The 18459-nt window shown below is 38.0% G+C and overlaps 1 protein-coding gene and 1 long non-coding RNA gene across 2 annotated transcripts; both read right to left on the reverse strand.

Annotated features, from left to right (window-relative positions):
- Positions 1-1304: 1304 nt before the first annotated feature.
- chmp1a (charged multivesicular body protein 1A) lies at positions 1305-9805 on the reverse strand. The gene is made up of 7 exons (XM_079685250.1): positions 9667-9805; positions 8698-8717; positions 8520-8597; positions 6363-6509; positions 6125-6253; positions 5738-5931; positions 1305-2656 (listed from the first exon to the last, which is right to left on the reverse strand). The coding sequence occupies exons 1-7, from the start codon at positions 9671-9673 to the stop codon at positions 2635-2637; spliced, it is 597 nt and encodes a 198-aa protein (XP_079541376.1). The 5' UTR covers positions 9674-9805; the 3' UTR covers positions 1305-2634.
- Positions 9806-14622: 4817 nt separating this feature from the next.
- LOC307038717 lies at positions 14623-17956 on the reverse strand. Its single transcript, XR_013808075.1, has 2 exons — positions 17762-17956; positions 14623-16555 (listed from the first exon to the last, which is right to left on the reverse strand). It is a non-coding gene; the product is annotated as an uncharacterized lncRNA (long non-coding RNA).
- Between the last annotated feature and the right edge of the window lie 503 nt (positions 17957-18459).

Consider the following 18459-nt stretch of genomic DNA (forward strand, 5'->3'; position numbering starts at 1 on the left):
TTGTGTTAATGTTATGAAATGTTTTCTCATAAATTATGCGGTAAGCAGGACAGAATTACGTCTAAACTGACGCCGTGTTGCACTAATATAGGTTGTAGATACGAGCATGGTTTTATATACTATGTTTAATCATGTTTTATGCCGTTCGCCGCCTACTTGATAAGCCGGTCGTAAAACACAGGAGATATGGAAACTAAGAACACCATATGGTAAATTGTACAGCTAATATAACACAACACATTAGTTGTATTTCCTTTAACTGGTGGTTTATGGATATAGAGTTGCTGATCGAAAGCTGGAACACAAACCACCAAATACAAAAACATAATTCAGATCCAGTCGTCATGACTCCACTCCGGAGGGATTCCCCGATCATTTCTTACAGTTTCTCATCAAGGGGGTGTCTCCTGTCCCCGGTACAAACACACTGCCTGAGGAAGGTTAAGCTAGGCCTATGTGTATTATTTTTGTCATTAACCTTTTTCGGACCACTTATTTATTTATTTTTTGGTGACGATCCGACCTCCATGCTGCTACTCTGGTTCAAACTGCATCCACCAAACACTGATTTATCTCAACCTCCCCAAAATAACAAAAATCTGACACGGTGTGAGATATCTTTTTTAGCTGTTCTGTCGTCATTTCCTGCTATCTTCTTCATGCAGTCAGTCAAAATGAATGAATGAATGGGCGTTTATTTGACTATTTATAGGCACATTTGGGTGTTACGTGAAGCCCGCAAAAGCTGAACCGCATTTCGAGTCGATTGGGATTTATAAAGGGAAACCGGCGTACGAAGTGCCGTACGTACTTTCCTCGCCGGTACGCAATGTTCGGTGAATCTGAAAATGTAGGAAAATTGATGTACCTATTTTTCGGATTTCTACTAAGCAACCTTCCCACGTGAATCCTACGCACGGCGTTATACATGAGGCCCCTGAGCTTTTAACTGAATTGCATTTATGAATTTGTTCTTGACTTATTCAGTCCTGTGTGTATTAAGTGTTCTTATTATTCAAATAGTTATGTGTTACTGTTTATTACCCAGGAAAGGGGGGTTACTATTGTTTTTTTGTTTGTCTTTTGTTTGCGAAGCACTTTGTGTTACCTTTGTGTATGAAAAGCGCTGTATAAATAACGTTTTGATTTGATTGTTAAACAGTGCAGCGGTGTCTATCAAGGATTCTCACACATGCTGCCTCATGCATTATATCTCCAACACTGTTGCTTGTGATATGATCTGACACTACTAAACCACATCTATTTCGTACCACCAACCCCACTGAGTCAAATGAAGGACTCCGTCAGAAGGCAAGACTTTATTTCCACAAGACAAATATAGAAAACAAAAGTGCTGCAAAGTTTTCTGAACTTCGAAAAAAGAAATAGACCCTCACTCGGTTAAATGGATGAATACATGTGTAGAGGGTGAAGCTGCTCTGATCTGCCCGTCCCTCACTGACATCTACATTGAACACCCAGAGAAGGAGCACACAAAACAATAAAGAGCTATAATTGAAATAAAAAAACTGCAGAAAAGAACAGGTTAACTCAAACTGTTGACATTCTTTTAGAAATTAGGAGTAGCAACTGATTATTGTCAAAGAAAAAGATCCAGCATGTTCATCCCTGCTAAATGTGATGTTCTCCTGAAAGTGTTTGCAGGCTCGGATGAATATTACTTTATTTTGAGATGCTTCCGAAAATATCAGAGTGAGGTTTCAGTGTGCTTTACAACAACTTTACAGAGTTAAATAGAGGATAAATGTCCCCTATGACAGCTATGGCATCACGGTGATGTCAGCACATACCAGGACAAACACACAGGAAAAGGAAGGGATATCCCTCACTCGGACCGACATCTGTCAAGTTTCTCTTTTTGTTTTTTAAACTATATTCCTTCAGGCACTGGCGGGGAAGCACCCATGCAATCACTTGCATTCTAAATAAGGCGTTCAAAGCAACAAATCTGAAGAAAGGCATGAGAAATAATAAAGAATAAATCTGAATAAAAGGAAACAAATCATTTTGACTGTTGGAGGACAGTCTTGGTTGTATACAGTGTTATAATGTAATGTGTTTGTTGCTTGGATGGATCTGGAGGGAGACAATTATTGTTAGTGTTGGCAAGAAAATTGTATTTCTTTCCTATTAAATGTCCCCTCGTCCCTTCAAACCCCTCTGACTGACAGAGCCCAAAAAACCTAAATGTGTATATACATCTTTAACCCACCCAGCTCCCGTATAATCACTATAACTGCTTATTAAAATCTTTTTCATCATTGTCAATTATACAGTTTGTAAAATGTGTTTTTGTACAAAGCAAACATCCAAAATGGTGTGGTTTGAGAGCAGGGGACTGTAGCCACAGGAGGAGCATGTGGAAGGGGAGGGAGAAAAGAAGATGTTGAAGGTAAACTGAGATCCAAAGGAAAACAGCAGAGGAGATATAGAAGGATCGAAACGGGAAGGTGAATCACAGAGACTCATGCCTTCTCAGGTGGTATTTATAGAGCATGGCAATGGAAATCGATAGACTCATTAAGCCCTCCTGGTGGGAACAGTTCAATAGAAACACACACAGCTCCTCGTCTGCCTGCACAGCGATGCAGCCGTCTCACTCCTGTAGGACACTCAGTTTCTCAAAGCAGCCAACCTGGAACGTGTGAAAACGGGGGAGTGTTAATCAAAATAAGATACAAGACGTAAAAAAGGTGCAGTACACTCAATTACAGCCTCCAAACGTCAGTGTGTGTGTGTGGGGGGGGGGGGGGGGGATGACTCCTTCTCCTGGGGCCTGGGCTAAGCTAGCTATGCATCATCAGGAGAGATGAATGACCATATTGTATTTTTCTTAGATCATAACAAGCTAGCGAATGGATATTTTTTTATGTTGTAAGAAACTTTACATTCATTCATTAAAACAACTTTAAGGATGTGTATCATTTTTTTATCTTAGGGGAAAATTAAAATCATTACATTTAATTAAGAAACAACATGTTGAAAGTATGAGTGCTCCTATTGAAAGAAGTATTCAGAACCTTTACTTAAGTTAAAGTACAAATACAGCAATGTAAAAGTTCTCGAACTTCTTGAACTCAAATTCAAGGAAAAGTCTTGTGTCAGTAATGTATCAAAGTCTCTGACATTTTCTTTCTAATCCTGGATATTTGGTGATATATTTGATCATTATTGAGATGTAATCATACAAAAAGTTTAGAGCGAAAGATCCATAATTACTTTTGGAGCTTTTAAAAACTCAGACAACAGATGTGTGTACCTGGATGAACTGCTTTTTGTTAAACGTCGGTAGTTAAAAAGGATGTTAGCAAAACATAGCAATATCCTCCATTTTGTTCAATCTTTATCTCAAAAGTTACCTGAAACTCAGGCTGTTAAATAAATGTTGTGGTGTACAAAGTACAATATTTCCTTCAGAGATTTAGAGAAGTATAAGTAGCATCAAAAGTAAATACTCAGGGATAGTACAAGTACCTTAAAAATGTACATAAGTAAAATACTTGAGAAAATGTTCTTTCCATTACAGTCTACAGCAAACTATTCTTGACTAACTTGCATTCATCTAAAGCTTGCCCCTGAAGCAGGATCAGCAGCTGGCATCCTGTAAGAGAGCTGTCAGTGCTGAGAGGAACAACACCTCTCTGAAAGTTTCTCATTTCTCTAATTTCCCCTCCTCGACTCCTCGGTCCTCCGGTAGTGACCCGGAAATGGATTTCAGCGCGCCAAGTTGAAGGACATCTAATTTCTCTAAATGCACTTCGAGGACCGAGGATCGAGCATCGAGGAGGCTCTCTGGAGGAGCTTTAACCGAGTGGTGTGTGGTGCAGTGTGTAGGTGTGTGTGGTACAGTGTGTAGGTGCGTGTTGTACAGTGTGTAGGTGTGTGTGGTGCAGTGTGTAGGTGTGTGTGGTACAGTGTGTAGGTGTGTGTGGTACAGTGTGTAGGTGCGTGTTGTACAGTGTGTAGGTGTGTGTGGTGCAGTGTGTAGGTGTGTGTGGTACAGTGTGTAGGTGTGTGTGGTACAGTGTGTAGGTGCGTGTTGTACAGTGTGTAGGTGTGTGTGGTGCAGTGTGTAGGTGTGTGTGGTACAGTGTGTAGGTGTGTGTGGTACAGTGTGTAGGTGCGTGTGGTGCAGTGTGTAGGTGTGTGTGGTACAGTTACAGTGTGTAGGTGCGTGGTGACTTGTGATATATAATGCAGCACTTCACGAACATCAACACTTACACAACTATTTTAAGCACCTAATGGGGCATTAAATTATAGAGAATATGAAAAATGGAACCCTCAATGTAAATAATTGAATATATATGTCAAAGAAAACAGTAAAAACATCCCATCACAATTTCCCAGAGCCCAGAGTGAATCTTCTTTAAACTATTACATATGAGATTTAAAATGAAACAGAGTCGGCAGCTAATCTTAACATTTAAAAGGCTGGAGAAATTGTTGTGTTGGCGAACTGATTAGGAATCAAAAATAAATCAGTCAAAAATCTAACTGATCAAATCTGTTTTGGACTGAAGGAAATCGTAGTTGTTGTCGTGCTCAGTAACCCAATTTCCTGATCTCATGCTCTATTCTAACTGCAGGCCTGCCTGGTCATGTGCATCTAGTTATCCCGATGGCAGAAAGTGAACAGAGTGCGAAGAGTCTTTCCAGACACACAGATGTTGCTGCTCATCTGTAACTCAGAGATTGGTCCACTTACTCTGTAACCTAGAGTGGTGCGGGGCCGAGTTCTAAAAACCTGGAAGTGAGTTAGCATTTTACCATTACCGGTTCCCTCATCTCGGAGTCAATGGTTTTTTTAAATGTGTTTTTGGTTAACAGCCTGAATAAGGTATGTGGTTAACACAAGCTGAAGAGTTTTTTACGTTTTGTTCTACGACATTAAATACGTCAGTAAAAACCCCACTGGTGAATTTCCAAAGCTTCTATGTGTCATACAAACGCTGGTTGCTAACAAGTGTCAGCCGGAGGATTAGTCGCCTTTAGCTTGGCGGTGGTGACGTGAAGTCATGTGACCTTAATGTAGTTCATTTATAGCGCAACATTAGCTTCTCAGTTCAGGAGATTGAATTTATGCTTCAAAAATCATAAAGTGATGTTAATATGTGGAGATTATCCAGCTGAACTGAACATGTAGTATTCTAAATGTGTGTTGGCCAACAAAATGATTTTCTGTAATATTCCAAAATCCATTGCTTTTGTTGAGGGAGTCCTTGTAATCTTCCAGGTCAGACTACGAAAACACATCATCACTGCCCCACTCTGCTGTCTGTCCCCCTATCAATGCACCAGTACACAGCTCCGCCTTCTCCCACTCACTATAGTTAAATATAATATTTGTTTACTCGTCATGTTATAGTCTTGTAATATTTATTTTTTAGGGTTTTATATTTTTGCATCGATTCACTTAGTCTTGTGTCTTATTTTTCCCAGAGAGGAATCATTATTTATTTTATTCTTATTATTATACCTTATAGCACAATGTGTCTCTTAACCTGTTCAAATGTTATATTTTGCTGCTATGCTGCATGTATAGGAAAAGGTCTTAACATCTGATCTGAGGGGAATTTCTTGCTGTTTGTTTTTAACTTGTGATGTGTGCCATTTTGTAAAGCACTTTGAGCTGCAAGTGCTGTATGAAAAGTGCTATATAAATAAAGCTTTATGATACAAGGGATTTCTGGTTCCGATGATGACACGCCCTTACCGTCGGGACAGCAGGTCCTCCCTGTCCTGGCTCCTCGAGCTCTCGGGGCCCACCGAGGTGGCCCCTGCAGGCAGCTGGCTGAGCTGGTCCATCACCTCCAGGCCGCTCTCCTCTGCTATCTGGTGGATCAGGTCATCCACCTGGTCCTGAGGTGTGGTCAGCGTCGTTGCAGAGCTCATGGAGTCCTCCATCACCTGGTGTAGGATTGAGTAGTATGGTTTAGAATAAGACAAAAGAAAACGCCTCAGGTGAACAACTGGGATTAGTATAAGTCACACATGTCCCTTTTATCTGAATATGGACTACCTAAAAATGTTGAGTTGTCAAAGCAGGCTTTGTTCAAAACACTGGAAAGAAAATACAAATAAACAGTGTGGAACCACTCACTGAGGTGTGGACGTCCAGGTTCTGGACTTGGGTTTCAAACTTATCCATGACTAGGGAGACCTTCTGGAGATCCATGGAGCCAAGAGCTTTGTCCAGAGCTTTGGTCACCTGGCCCATGCTTTTGGTAACCTGATGGTAATAAAAGCCTTTATGATGCATACCGAAGATGAAATGAGCTGGTTCTAAGCTGTGTACAGTGTGCGGGAGACAGCACCACAGAGGTTAAACAGTTACTCACCCCCTTCATGGTGACAGCAGTCTGGACTTTAGAAGCCACGGCGTCTACTCGAGACGCCATGCGCAGCCAATTCAGGCCTTCGTTTTTTTTTCGGATAGCGTTCTCTGCATAAATTCTGGCACATTCCACATTTTTCTGCTGCAATGCCTGGTGATGAGACAAAGACATTGTTAACACTGGAAGATGCATCTGCAATGTACCTCATTTAAATGAATCTTCCATGTATGTGTACACATATTTGAACGGTTAAGACCAACACACAGCAATACACTTAATTTGACCTGAACAAAATCACAGATTATACAGCATTAAAAACAAAGTGCTATATTCTAATAAGATATATAGGAAATGCAACATAGGATAGACGGAGGATACATACAAAATACAAATAATAGTTTGTAAATGTCATCTCTTCTTGTTTGCAGAGATGACATTTGTTGTTAGTATTCTCATTGTATATGAGATATCACTGGATATCCTTGTGTAAATTGCATATTGAAAGGTGAAGCTGACAAGTTGACATAAGAAAAACTAACAGTCATATTTTAAACAGTAAAAATGTTTGTGACCACATCACCATGAGAGAAGTCATGTTGATATCTCCTCTGTAATCTGTTACCCAAACAGTAACAGATATGTCCAATGACTTTACAAAAGGAATATTAACACAAAAAACAACCAAAGGGCCCTCCTAGTCAATGCCAAAGATATACTGCCCCCTGCTGACTGATGCGTGACACTCCTGATGTGATACTGTAGGACCAGTACACGTGGATTTACTGAATACATTATTTAAATAAAAACACTAATAATAATTACATGTTATAAAAGCAACAGTTAAAACATGTTGGATTTAGTAATTCTATTGAGTTTTTATTAACAAATGAATTGAACAAACTTGATTTAGATTGAACAATTATCTGGTGGAATTTGATTAATATTTACAAATTATCAAGGAGAAATCGATTTGTATTTATTATTGATCTGGGAATAAAGTATTTACATTTTGTAAATATATGTGTGAAATGTATTTATATTTTCTGAATATCTAATTGAAATGAATGTATGGATTCATATTTATATAATGTACATTAATAATTATAGTGCATATAACAATAATAACAGAAAAAGATTTCCAATAATTACGCCCTAAATTCATGTTTTTTTTATACATCTTGAAAATACAATTGAACATTGCATAAATTGTCTGATGTAAAAATGAATTGTAAAAAAACGAATATCTTTTAATCGACGAGCTAATGGTAAAAAAGTTTGAAAACCAAAAGTGTTTTAGCTCAGAATATTTTAAATATGAGAAAAGACATAAAAAATGATGATGTCAAACAAAGAAAAAAGCTTCCCGTTTGTTTCAAACTAATACTGACTGTATTATCGACTAATATATTCAATTATGACTCGTCAAATAAGCCTTTATTGTCATTTGTCATTGTCTAGGCTATATTTAAAAATGACTTCATAAATCTGGAGACAAGAGTTCCTGGCACAAAGACAGCCACACCCAAACATCGTCACCACCCTTCAGCTGCCAAAGAGCACAAAGCACGTTCTACAACCTTTATGTAAGGAAAGAGAAGAAAGAAAAGAGGTGCACTTAGTGAATACAACCTGAAAACTAATCACCAAACTAAGTGTACGGGGATTTGTCAAAAAACAAACAAATCAAAAACTCTAAATCAAAGTGCAGCTGAAGTACCAGGGGTTAAATATTATGCAGGATCAGTTCCATTGTCCAAGAATCTGAGATATCCACCATCAAACAGAACAAAGAACAATGGGAGGTCAAACTATTTGGTCAAAAACATGTACCTTTCCTCGTGCCTAAACACCCCCCAAAAAGAGCTACTTAAATGAACTATGATAATTACACTTAATAAACTTTAAAATAATCTAAAGAAAATAAATGTTTAACTATGAAATAATACTTAACAATGAATATGTCCAACACAAAGCTTGACCTTTTAAAAAAAGAAAACATTTTTTGTAATTGTTCCTTTTTGTAGTGTTCACAGTAGAGATGAAGATAGAAAGTCATTACAGAGGGGGATAGGAGTATAACAGACGGAAAGGGAACTGATGACACATTGTGATGACATCATTCAGCCCCGCCCCAGATGCTCAGCCTGGCAGTGTGCTCACCTTCTTGACCTTGGCCTGCTCCTTCTCAGCCTCCTTCTCTGACTTCTTGGCCAGTCTTTCGAGCTGCTTGGAAGTGAACTGTGACCCACAGAGAAACATTCAAAGTAAATGAATAAACAATGAACATGTTTAAGTTAGAACAACCTGATATAGATTAAACCTTTTTGCAGGTACATACCTTTAGCTGGAAGAGTGTTTCTGTGGAGACAGTGGCAGACAGAGTGTGCATTATATAAACAGTAACATACAGCAATATACTAATTTTGAATTATATAATAATAAATTGTTAAGAAAATTAACAGAATTATTAAAAGAGAAACAGTAAGGAGACATATAAAGGAACCTTTTACTTCTAAATGTTTTCAGAAGTAGTTCTTAAAAGAAACCTACATCTGACGCCCTTTGCATCAGGAAAACCTTTTTCTTGATAATCATTTTGGTTCATATTTGGTATGGTCCTCTGGTGCCTCTTTTCCAATACACTTTACAAATATTGTCAAAAAACTACAAATACACAACTGGAGACAATATAAATGATTCTAACATAAAATCATAAAAGGCAAAAATGCTGTCAAATTCAATGCAAAACAGAAACAAAAAACAATATATATATATTGTATATATATATAAAAAAGGCATCAAAGAATTTGTTCTGGAATAGCTTTCAGTTATCATGTACTGAGGAAATAATAAAACATGATTCACTATATCAAATGTGTTATCTTACTTTTTATAACCTAGCTCAATTAAAATGTCCCTATAATATAATCAATAAATAGAACTTAAAGAAAAAACAACAACTTTATTTTTACATTCTGGTGTAAAAAGCTATTGTTTCTTTCGCATAAGTGCTCATGTATTGAGCAATTGTAAACCTTTGTCTTATATAGTTTGTCGAAGCTAGCGTTAAGACAAGATGTTAAATTAATCAGAAAAAACTAATTAATAGTCAGTGTAGCAACTATAGTTACATAATATGATAAACGAAACAACTGGAAATCAAAACGCCTGACAGCTGAGCTAATAAAGCTGACAACCCACCCCAAGCTAACCAGCTAATGTAAGCTAACATTAGGTCGATTATATATAGCTATAAACAGGAAACAACTATCAAGACGGATTGTTAGGCTGTTAAATCAGGACATACCATCCATGTCAAGAAGAATTTGATTCCAGTTGAGCACAGGAAAATATATTTAACAGTCTCGTCTCGGTTTGTTTTGATGGTGGATCTGAAACATCTGATATTGGACTTCCTGGTTCGGGTATTCTTCTTCGCTTGTTTTTTTACAGGTTGCAAACGTTAGTTATGAAGTGCATACTGCCACATACTGGACTGGAGTATATCGTCACGTGAAATAATATTATTGTATTAATATATGCTAGTTAATAAAGGTTTAACTTGTTCAAACGAACAGGTAATACAGAGAATATAATACATGTAAAGTAACGTGTTATTACCATAGACTGTATATATATATTCAGTGGGGCAAAAAAGTATTTGGTCAGCCACCAATTGTGCAAGTTCTCCCACTTAAAAAGATGAGAGAGGCCTGTAATTTTCATCCTAGGTATACCTCAACTATGAGAGACAAAATGAGAAAAAAGAAAAAATCCAGAAAATCACATTGTCTGATTTTTAAAGAATTTATTTGCAAATTATGGTGTAAAATAAGTATTTGGTCACCTACAAACAAACAAGATTTCTGGCTCTCACAGACCTGTAACTTCTTCTTTAAGAGCCTCCTCTGTCCTCCACTTGTTAACTGTATTAATGGCACCTGTTTGAACTCGTTATCAGTATAAAAGACACCTGTCCACAACCTCAAACAGTCACACTCCAAACTCCACTATGGCCAAGACCAAAGAGCTGTCAAAGGACATCAGAAACAAAATTGTAGACCTGCACCAGGCTGGGAAGACTGAATCTGCAATAGGTAAGCAGCTTGGTGTGAAGAAATCAACTGTGGGAGCAATTATTAGAAAATGGAAGACATACAAGACCACTGATAATCTCCCTCGATCTGGAGCTCCACGCAAGATCTCACCCCGTGGAGTCAAAATGATCACAAGAACAGTGAGCAAAAATCCCAGAACCACACGGGGGGACCTAGTCAATGACCTGCAGAGAGCTGGGACCAAAGTAACAAAGGCTACCATCAGTAACACACTACGCCGCCAGGGACTCAAATCCTGCAGTGCCAGGCGTGTCCCCCTGCTTAAGCCAGTACATGTCCAGGCCCGTCTGAAGTTTGCTAGAGAGCATTTAGATGATCCAGAAGAGGATTGGGAGAATGTCATATGGTCAGATGAAACCAAAATAGAACATTTTGGTAAAAACTCAACTCGACGTGTTTGGAGGAGAAAGAATACTGAGTTGCATCCAAAGAACACCATAACTACTGTGAAACATGGGGGTGGAAACATCATGCTTTGGGGCTGTTTTTTTTACCAGGACGACTGATCTGTGTAAAGGAAAGAATGAATGGGGCCATGTATCGTGAGATTTTGAGTGACAACCTCCTTCCATCAGCAAGGGCATTGAAGATGAAACATGGCTGGGTCTTTCAGCATGACAATGATCCCAAACACACCGCCCGGGCAATGAAGGAGTGGCTTCGTAAGAAGCATTTCAAGGTCCTGGAGTGGCCTAGCCAGTCTCCAGATCTCAACCCCATAGAAAATCTTTGGAGGGAGTTGAAAGTCCGTGTTGCCCAGCGACAGCCCCAAAACATCACTGCTCTAGAGCAGATCTGCATGGAGGAATGGGCCAAAATACCAGCAACAGTGTGTGAAAACCTTGTGAAGACTTACAGAAAACGTTTGACCTCTGTCATTGCCAACAAAGGGTGTATAACAAAGTATAGAGATTAACTTTTGTTATTGACCAAATACTTATTTTCCACCATAATTTGCAAATAAAGTCTTTAAAAATCAGACAATGTGATTTTCTGGATTTTTTTTTTCTCATAGTTGAGGTATACCTAGGAGGAAAATTACAGGCCTCTCTCATCTTTTTAAGTGGGAGAACTTGCACAATTGGTGGCTGACTAAATACTTTTTTCCCCCACTGTGTATATATATATATATATATATATATATATATATATATATATATATATATATATATATATATATATATAAAGGTTATTATTATCAGTGGTGGAAAGTTACTAAGTGCTTTTACTAAAGTACTGCACTCAAGTTCACATTTAAGGTACTTGTACTTAACCCCAGTATTTTAATATTTTAATTGAACCCTTTCACTACTTTATACTTCTACTCTGCTACATTTTGGTAGCCAATTGTGTTCTTTTTAATCCATATCATTTATTTTACATATTTCTTAACTAGTTAGTTTCATAAATTCTGACACACAATACTTAGGAACAACTTAAAGAATATGAGTATTCGTATTGATTTAACAATCCAACATTATATTTAAGTAAATCTAATCATGAGTGGTTTAACAGAAATTGTATTTGAAGTTTTTGGTTTCAAAGATCCAGCTTCTTAAAGGTGTCCTAAAAAATGCAAAATGCACTTTTTTAATGTCTTTTAAACATAAATATGTGTTTCACAGTGTGTCAGAAAATAAAACCCTCTCTCTTTTCCTCTGATCCCAAATCTCTAAAAACGGGGTACAATGGAGCTGATCCAGATTTGCTGCCGATATGAGGTAATATCAGAAATGTGGGCTGGCTTTACACCCACGGCCCTATCAGAAATGGCCCTATCAGAAACAATGCGCAACGTGTTTTGGAAGTAATGGTCTGTGTTTACATTAGCAAGCATCGCTAACACTCAGAGCTAACCTGTACTGGAGAGAGTATGTGGAAAGGACCTTGTAGTAAACCCGCAAGAGAAAAAGCATTTGGGCTCCATAATATTTCAGAAATAATCCTTGATGTGGTTTTGAACATGATGTTTAATTACGGTGTCGGTACCAGATGTGTTCGGGGTACCATACGTGTTCGGGGTCCGTCTCTTACCAGTGACGTCACGACGTCACGACGTAATGACGTCACGCATTGTGATTGGCTGTACGGTAATTTACCCACGCTGTCTAGAGTATAGAGGGGTTTTTGATCATTACATTACATTGTATTTAGCTGACGCTTAAGTGCATTCGACCAACAAGATAAAAACTTGAAGAAATACAATAAAACTTGAAGAAAAACAAAGACGAATGAGGAGAAGAACAAGAGAAATCGAAGGTAAGAAGTATAAAACGTAATATGGTAGGTAATATGTAATATGTTCAGTGCCGTTGGTACGTTAGTTCAAACAGTAACAACGGACTATTTTTCTTAGCGTATGCATGTCAATTTAAATCAATACATACAACTATTTCACATGTACAATATTTTCTTAGCCCTAATACTTAATACTACTTATTTCGTTTTGATTGTTATATTTGATTATATTATATATTATCAATAAATTATATATTATATATCAATATGATATACTTTTCTATATAATAGATTATCAAAAAAAGTATTTATTAAGTAAGGGATAATGTGCAGCAATCACAATCAAGTCCACAATCGAATCCATAAAGACAAAGTAAATCTGTTTACAGTTGTTTCATATGGATGTTGAGAGGTATCCATATATCTCTTCATTTTGCTCTCAAAGTGCACCAGATTGATGCATTTAACTTCAATATTTAAAAAAAATCACTCCAAAGGGAGTGCTTGTTCTTCCTTCTGTCTGTCTGAATCTGTGTATTCTCATGTTCCGATTAACCCAGCCAAATTTTTCTTCTTTTGTGTCTTGATGTGATCTTGAGTCGAGGCTGATCCTCTTGCTGTGGTCCCGCATCCTGGATCCTCTATCCTGAGTTCTGGATTAAGTCGTGGACTTCGGGTCGTGGCTGAACCTGTCTCTGCGGTCCTGCCTGGGTCTCGTCGTGCTGCCTCCCTGAAGGCTCCCACAGGATTGTTGACATCTTCGTGGATTCATCCTATTATTATAGACGCATGCATTTCCTAACATTCGGTCTACCTATGTTGCAAATGTATTATCTCCTCGATTTACACACGGCATCTATTGCACGTCTGTCCGTCCTGGGAGAGGGATCCCTCTTCTGTTGCTCTCCCCGAGGTTTCTCCCATTTTTCCCTTTAAACTGTGGGTTTTCTCTTGAAGCTTTTCCTTGTACGATGTGAGGGTCTAAGGACAGAGGGTGTCATTTTCTTCTCATACTGATATTCTGAACAAACTGCTGTTGTATTAGCTGTAAAATGTCTTTACTGTAGGGTATTTTTTATTATTTGTACAGCACTTTGGCTCGACCAAAAATTGTTTATAAATGTGCTATATAAATAAAACTTGATTTGATTGATTTGATTTGAAAGGGTGTGCGCCAAGGTTCCATATTAGGACCAATAATTTCACCATATACTGTATGTAAATAATCTCGAATAATCTTTCAAATGCTGCTTTCCATTTTTATGCAGATGATACTGTTATTTATTGTTCATCCTCTTCTATAGAGCAAGTCTTGATTTCCTCCAGTCTGCCTTTGATGTTATTCCATCCCATTTATCTCAACTCAAGTTAGTATTAAATGCAGACAACTCCAAACTCATGATATTCTCAAATCGCAAAAAGTTAACTTATTTTCTCCCCAACATTTGTACTGTTCAAGGGACTGACATTGACATTGAAAGGGTCACTACATACACATATCTAGGTTTTATTATTGATCAGAACTTATCTTTCAAGTCACACACTGAAAATGTTGTTTTAAAATTAGGTTTCTCCTTTCAGACAAGGAAACATTTGATCTCTGCAACGTTTTTACCAGTATTGGATTCTGGTGATCTGCTTTACATGAATGCCTCTGACCAGTGCCTAAAGAGTTTGGATACTGTGTTCCATTGTGCATTATGTTTTATTACATATATATATATATATATATTGTGAGTTTGGAATAAATATGCACTTCATGAAAATTATTAGTTGGTTACTGTTAGTAAAAAAACAGTAAGGTTAATACTGGATGTTTGTTACACTTGGATATGTTTTCTGTAACACTTGTAACATAATTATTCTCCAGTTTATGCATTTGAGTGACTTGCAGTTAATGCTCGACATTCAATTCAAAACCTTTATTTATCCAGGTAAAATGATCTATATTTCAAGGGAGACCTGCAGCAGTAGGTTCCACATGAAGACATAAAAACATAAACAACAGAACAACAAAAGGACATCATACAGCAAAAAATACAGGGATTACAATTTACATATCTATCCACATGTACAGGTACCAACAGCATCTGACTGTGGAGCATCCAACCGAGCTTTAAAAACATGTAGTGGTACCAGCTTGGTAATTTTACATTCTTTTTGCAGACTGTTCCAAGTTAGTGGAGCTGCACATCTAAAAGCTTTCTTCCCTAAGACAGTCCTAGCACTTGGCACATTTAATAAAACCACAGCATGAGATCTCAGGCAATAAGTACTTTCAATTTGCCGAGAGATCAGGGAGCAGATATAAGATGGTACTTTATCCAACATGGCTTTGTAAATGAAAATGTACCAGTGACTGAGCCTCAGTACAGTAAGTGATGGCAAAACAGGCTTGGTTTACAGTGTACAGTGATGCGTAAGTGCTTTACAGTTTGTCACAAATCTCAGTGCACTGTGATAGTAAAACCTTATTGTGGTGTAATTATATATCCAAAGCAGTCAGAAGTCAGAAAATCTTTAGTGATGTTTAACCACTCAGAAGACAGCCCATCAAAATGAACACATTGGGACCTTTCAGAGAGGTAGTTCATCTTCTACATATAATAACGGACAAAGTAAAGAATGAAGTGTAGGCTATGTTTAAATGTTCGGAATTTGACCGTGTATGATGGTCCTCTTGAGTTGCCGTACAGCCAATGGCGTACAGCCATTGCTCCGTTTTCATGTTTTTTTAACATGTTTTTCACAAACATTTTCACACGCTAGGAGCATAGGAATAATTCAATTCGGTTCGTCATGATCTGTAGATGTGATTTGCCCCCGAGCACCCCTGGGTAAATTACCGTACAGCCAATCACAATGCGTACAATGCGTGACGTCATTGGTAAGAGACGGCCCCCGAACACATATGGTACCCCGAACACATCTGGTACCGACAACGGCAGCATTTAGCTGGGAATCTGCAGGCAGAGAGGAGACCTCACTGCTTGCCTTGCCGTGCTAAAAAGGGGGCGGGGCCAGCAGCTACAGACCCAGAATCAGCACTTGTCTAACCGGGCTGAAACAGAGGGATATGAGGGATGTCTAAAATGCATGATCTGTTTGGTACTTTGAGCAAAATATATCATAGACATGTTTTTTTAATATATTTTTATATATCTGAGAAACATAATATATGCCTAAAAATAGCATGATAGGAGATCTTTAAATGTAACTGCACTACTTAAAACTTAAAGCTCCTAAATTTAAACTTAAAACACTCGAACCTAAAGCGTAGCTTATTAGAGCGTGACTTAGTGCCTAGCTCTTTTTGCTGATGCATGTGGGCTTTGGCTCACCCGAGTAGTAGAGCGGAGGACTCCAGCCCCACGGGACACAGACAGACCGTCTTCATCAACTGTCTCTGTGTCCATCGGACGGTCCAGTTGCTCCCACAGCTTTTGCTAAATAGGATGCCCCAGAACCAAACTTTATGGAAGCAGGTGACCGTTCTGGAACATTTGAGGAGCGAAGAAGCACTAAATATATCTTTATGTTGAAGGAAAACAGAGAGATAGATTTCTAAGAGATTGCAAAGTCTGCAAATGAACTGACTAATTTGTGCCATAACGGACCTCAGCATGGCCTCCACAGCTCTATGGTAGATGGGCTGGAAGTCCTCTACTGAGCGGATCCTTTGAGGATCCTCAAGGTGCATGGGAGTAGTGGAGGTCTGGGGGCTGGGAGCCACGTTAGAGACAGGTCAGCAGGTTTAGAAGGACGAGCCACGGAGGTCTGCTTCCTTTCCTGGGGAAGGTGTGCAGAAGCAGCAGGGAGCCGGCGCTTTGTAATGGAGACCTAGAGAAGGTCAGAAAAACACGAGAGGATGTCAGACTAGGAAACGTCTTACTTAACAACATACTTTTATAATTTTACAAGAGGAAACATTTACATCAGATGCACTGCAAAGGAACACTGTCAAAATGAAAGACCATTTACATTTGACTGGACATTAAACATTCACAGAGTGAAGCAAAGTAAATCTGTAATATGTGACGGAGCTTGATAAGAAGTTACTGAAAGGTGACTCAAGTAAGCAGTGCATTAGTCCTGTAGAGTGACCTTGTATAGACCCAAAACATTTAGTATGGACAATATAAAATAAAAAACATAAATGAAGGAATATGAAACATTTAATCAAAGTCTGAAAACTCCTCAAGACGAGACAGGTAACAAAGCCAGACCCGCCTCATGTCAGTTAATATTGTGCTTTAGTGACACATATTTAACATGTGTATACTATAGTATTATATACATTCTGTTTATTGTATGCAAATATAAAATGTTCTGGAAATAACGCTCAGTTAATCAAAGTCTCTAATTAGCTACATTCAAATTCAAAATATTAATGTATTTCAGCTTGGAGCGAGGGGATATAGCCTACAAGGGATATAAATGATTTGTATTAGATATATGAAACAAGTATTTGTTAATATTATCACATGTGGCCTGAAGCATAGTTTTAATCAATTCATGAGTATTTTTGGTATTTTTTTAATGCCTAGATTAATCTATTGAGTCGTTACAGCAGCAAACTTGACCTTAATCTGATGCATACAGTACAGTGTTGACTGGGTGAATGATTTGATACTGTAAGCATCAGTGAACTATGAGGTTTCTCAAAGTGTCCACGGTGCATTACATTGGAAACAACAGGGTCTTTCACAGTCATGAAATCTTACATTTTCCATGACCTAAGTCGCTGTTCTCGCTTTAATAACTCTCTGGGTCACGTTTCACCTCTCATATAAAGTTTATGCTATCAGCCTGAGATAAAGTTAATATCAATATGAATCTGAAGACATAACTAAACTGGAGATGTCTTGCATGCAGTGTTCAGTTTGCTAGCCTAGAGATAATTCACAATATGTACATCATAAACATATAGGCGCACCAATCTAGTGATATAAATGTTTTATCCTTATCTTCAACCTGAAAACAATAGGCTACTTGATGGGAACAAATTATGAAAACACTGTGTTCTGTGACTGTGACATACTTTACCCTCAGTGAAGTGTTGAAGCTGAACCACTTCCAAACAATGTTTTCCCCAGGAACATGTTTCGACTAACAGTATTTGTAACCACACATGTCATTCCTCCTCCATCACGCACAACACATGTCATCCCTCCTCCATCACGCACAGCACATGTCATCCCTGTTCCATCACACACAAACATATGCAATAAAGCAGGAAACAGTGTGAGTCTCTATACTAACTTAATTAAACATCTCACAGTAAGTAGATCAGAGTAGGCTATTTCCTGACAAAGTGTTTAAAATATATAAATATTATATTCACATGATAAGAACTAAACATTTAAAAAAGTACAGAAGTATTATCAGCTACATGTACTGAAGTATGACAAGTAAAAGTAGTAATTGTGCAGAATGCCTCTTGTAAAGATGTTGTTCTCTTATAGAATAATATATTATTATATTATTATATAGAAACAGGGGATACATACAGCGGTAACACTATAGGATAACCCTTGATCTGTGTAGGGACTGTCCTCTAGCGCCACCCTCTGGACATAGGGATGTGCATCTCCATCACTGAGGCCGATGCGATGCGCATCTCGATACGTTACCACGATACGATACATTAACGATACCTTTGAAACACCAGGCGATGCGATGCGATACGATTCACCCCTGTTGCGATACAGTTCGATACGATTTGATTCAACATTATGCGATTC

Source organism: Notothenia rossii, assembly GCF_949606895.1.
Source record: "Notothenia rossii genome assembly, chromosome: 5".
In the NCBI taxonomy this organism is placed as follows: domain Eukaryota; kingdom Metazoa; phylum Chordata; class Actinopteri; order Perciformes; family Nototheniidae; genus Notothenia; species Notothenia rossii.

What these genes read in the sequence shown, in the direction of transcription:
- chmp1a (XM_079685250.1), bottom strand. An exon ending in AGCAGGCCAAGGTCAAGAAG is followed by an intron (nt 6,510 to 8,519) that starts GTGAGCACACTG and finishes TCTCATCACCAG; the next exon opens with GCATTGCAGCAGAAAAATGT. An exon ending in CTGCTGTCACCATGAAGGGG is followed by an intron (nt 6,254 to 6,362) that starts GTGAGTAACTGT and finishes TATTACCATCAG; the next exon opens with GTTACCAAAAGCATGGGCCA.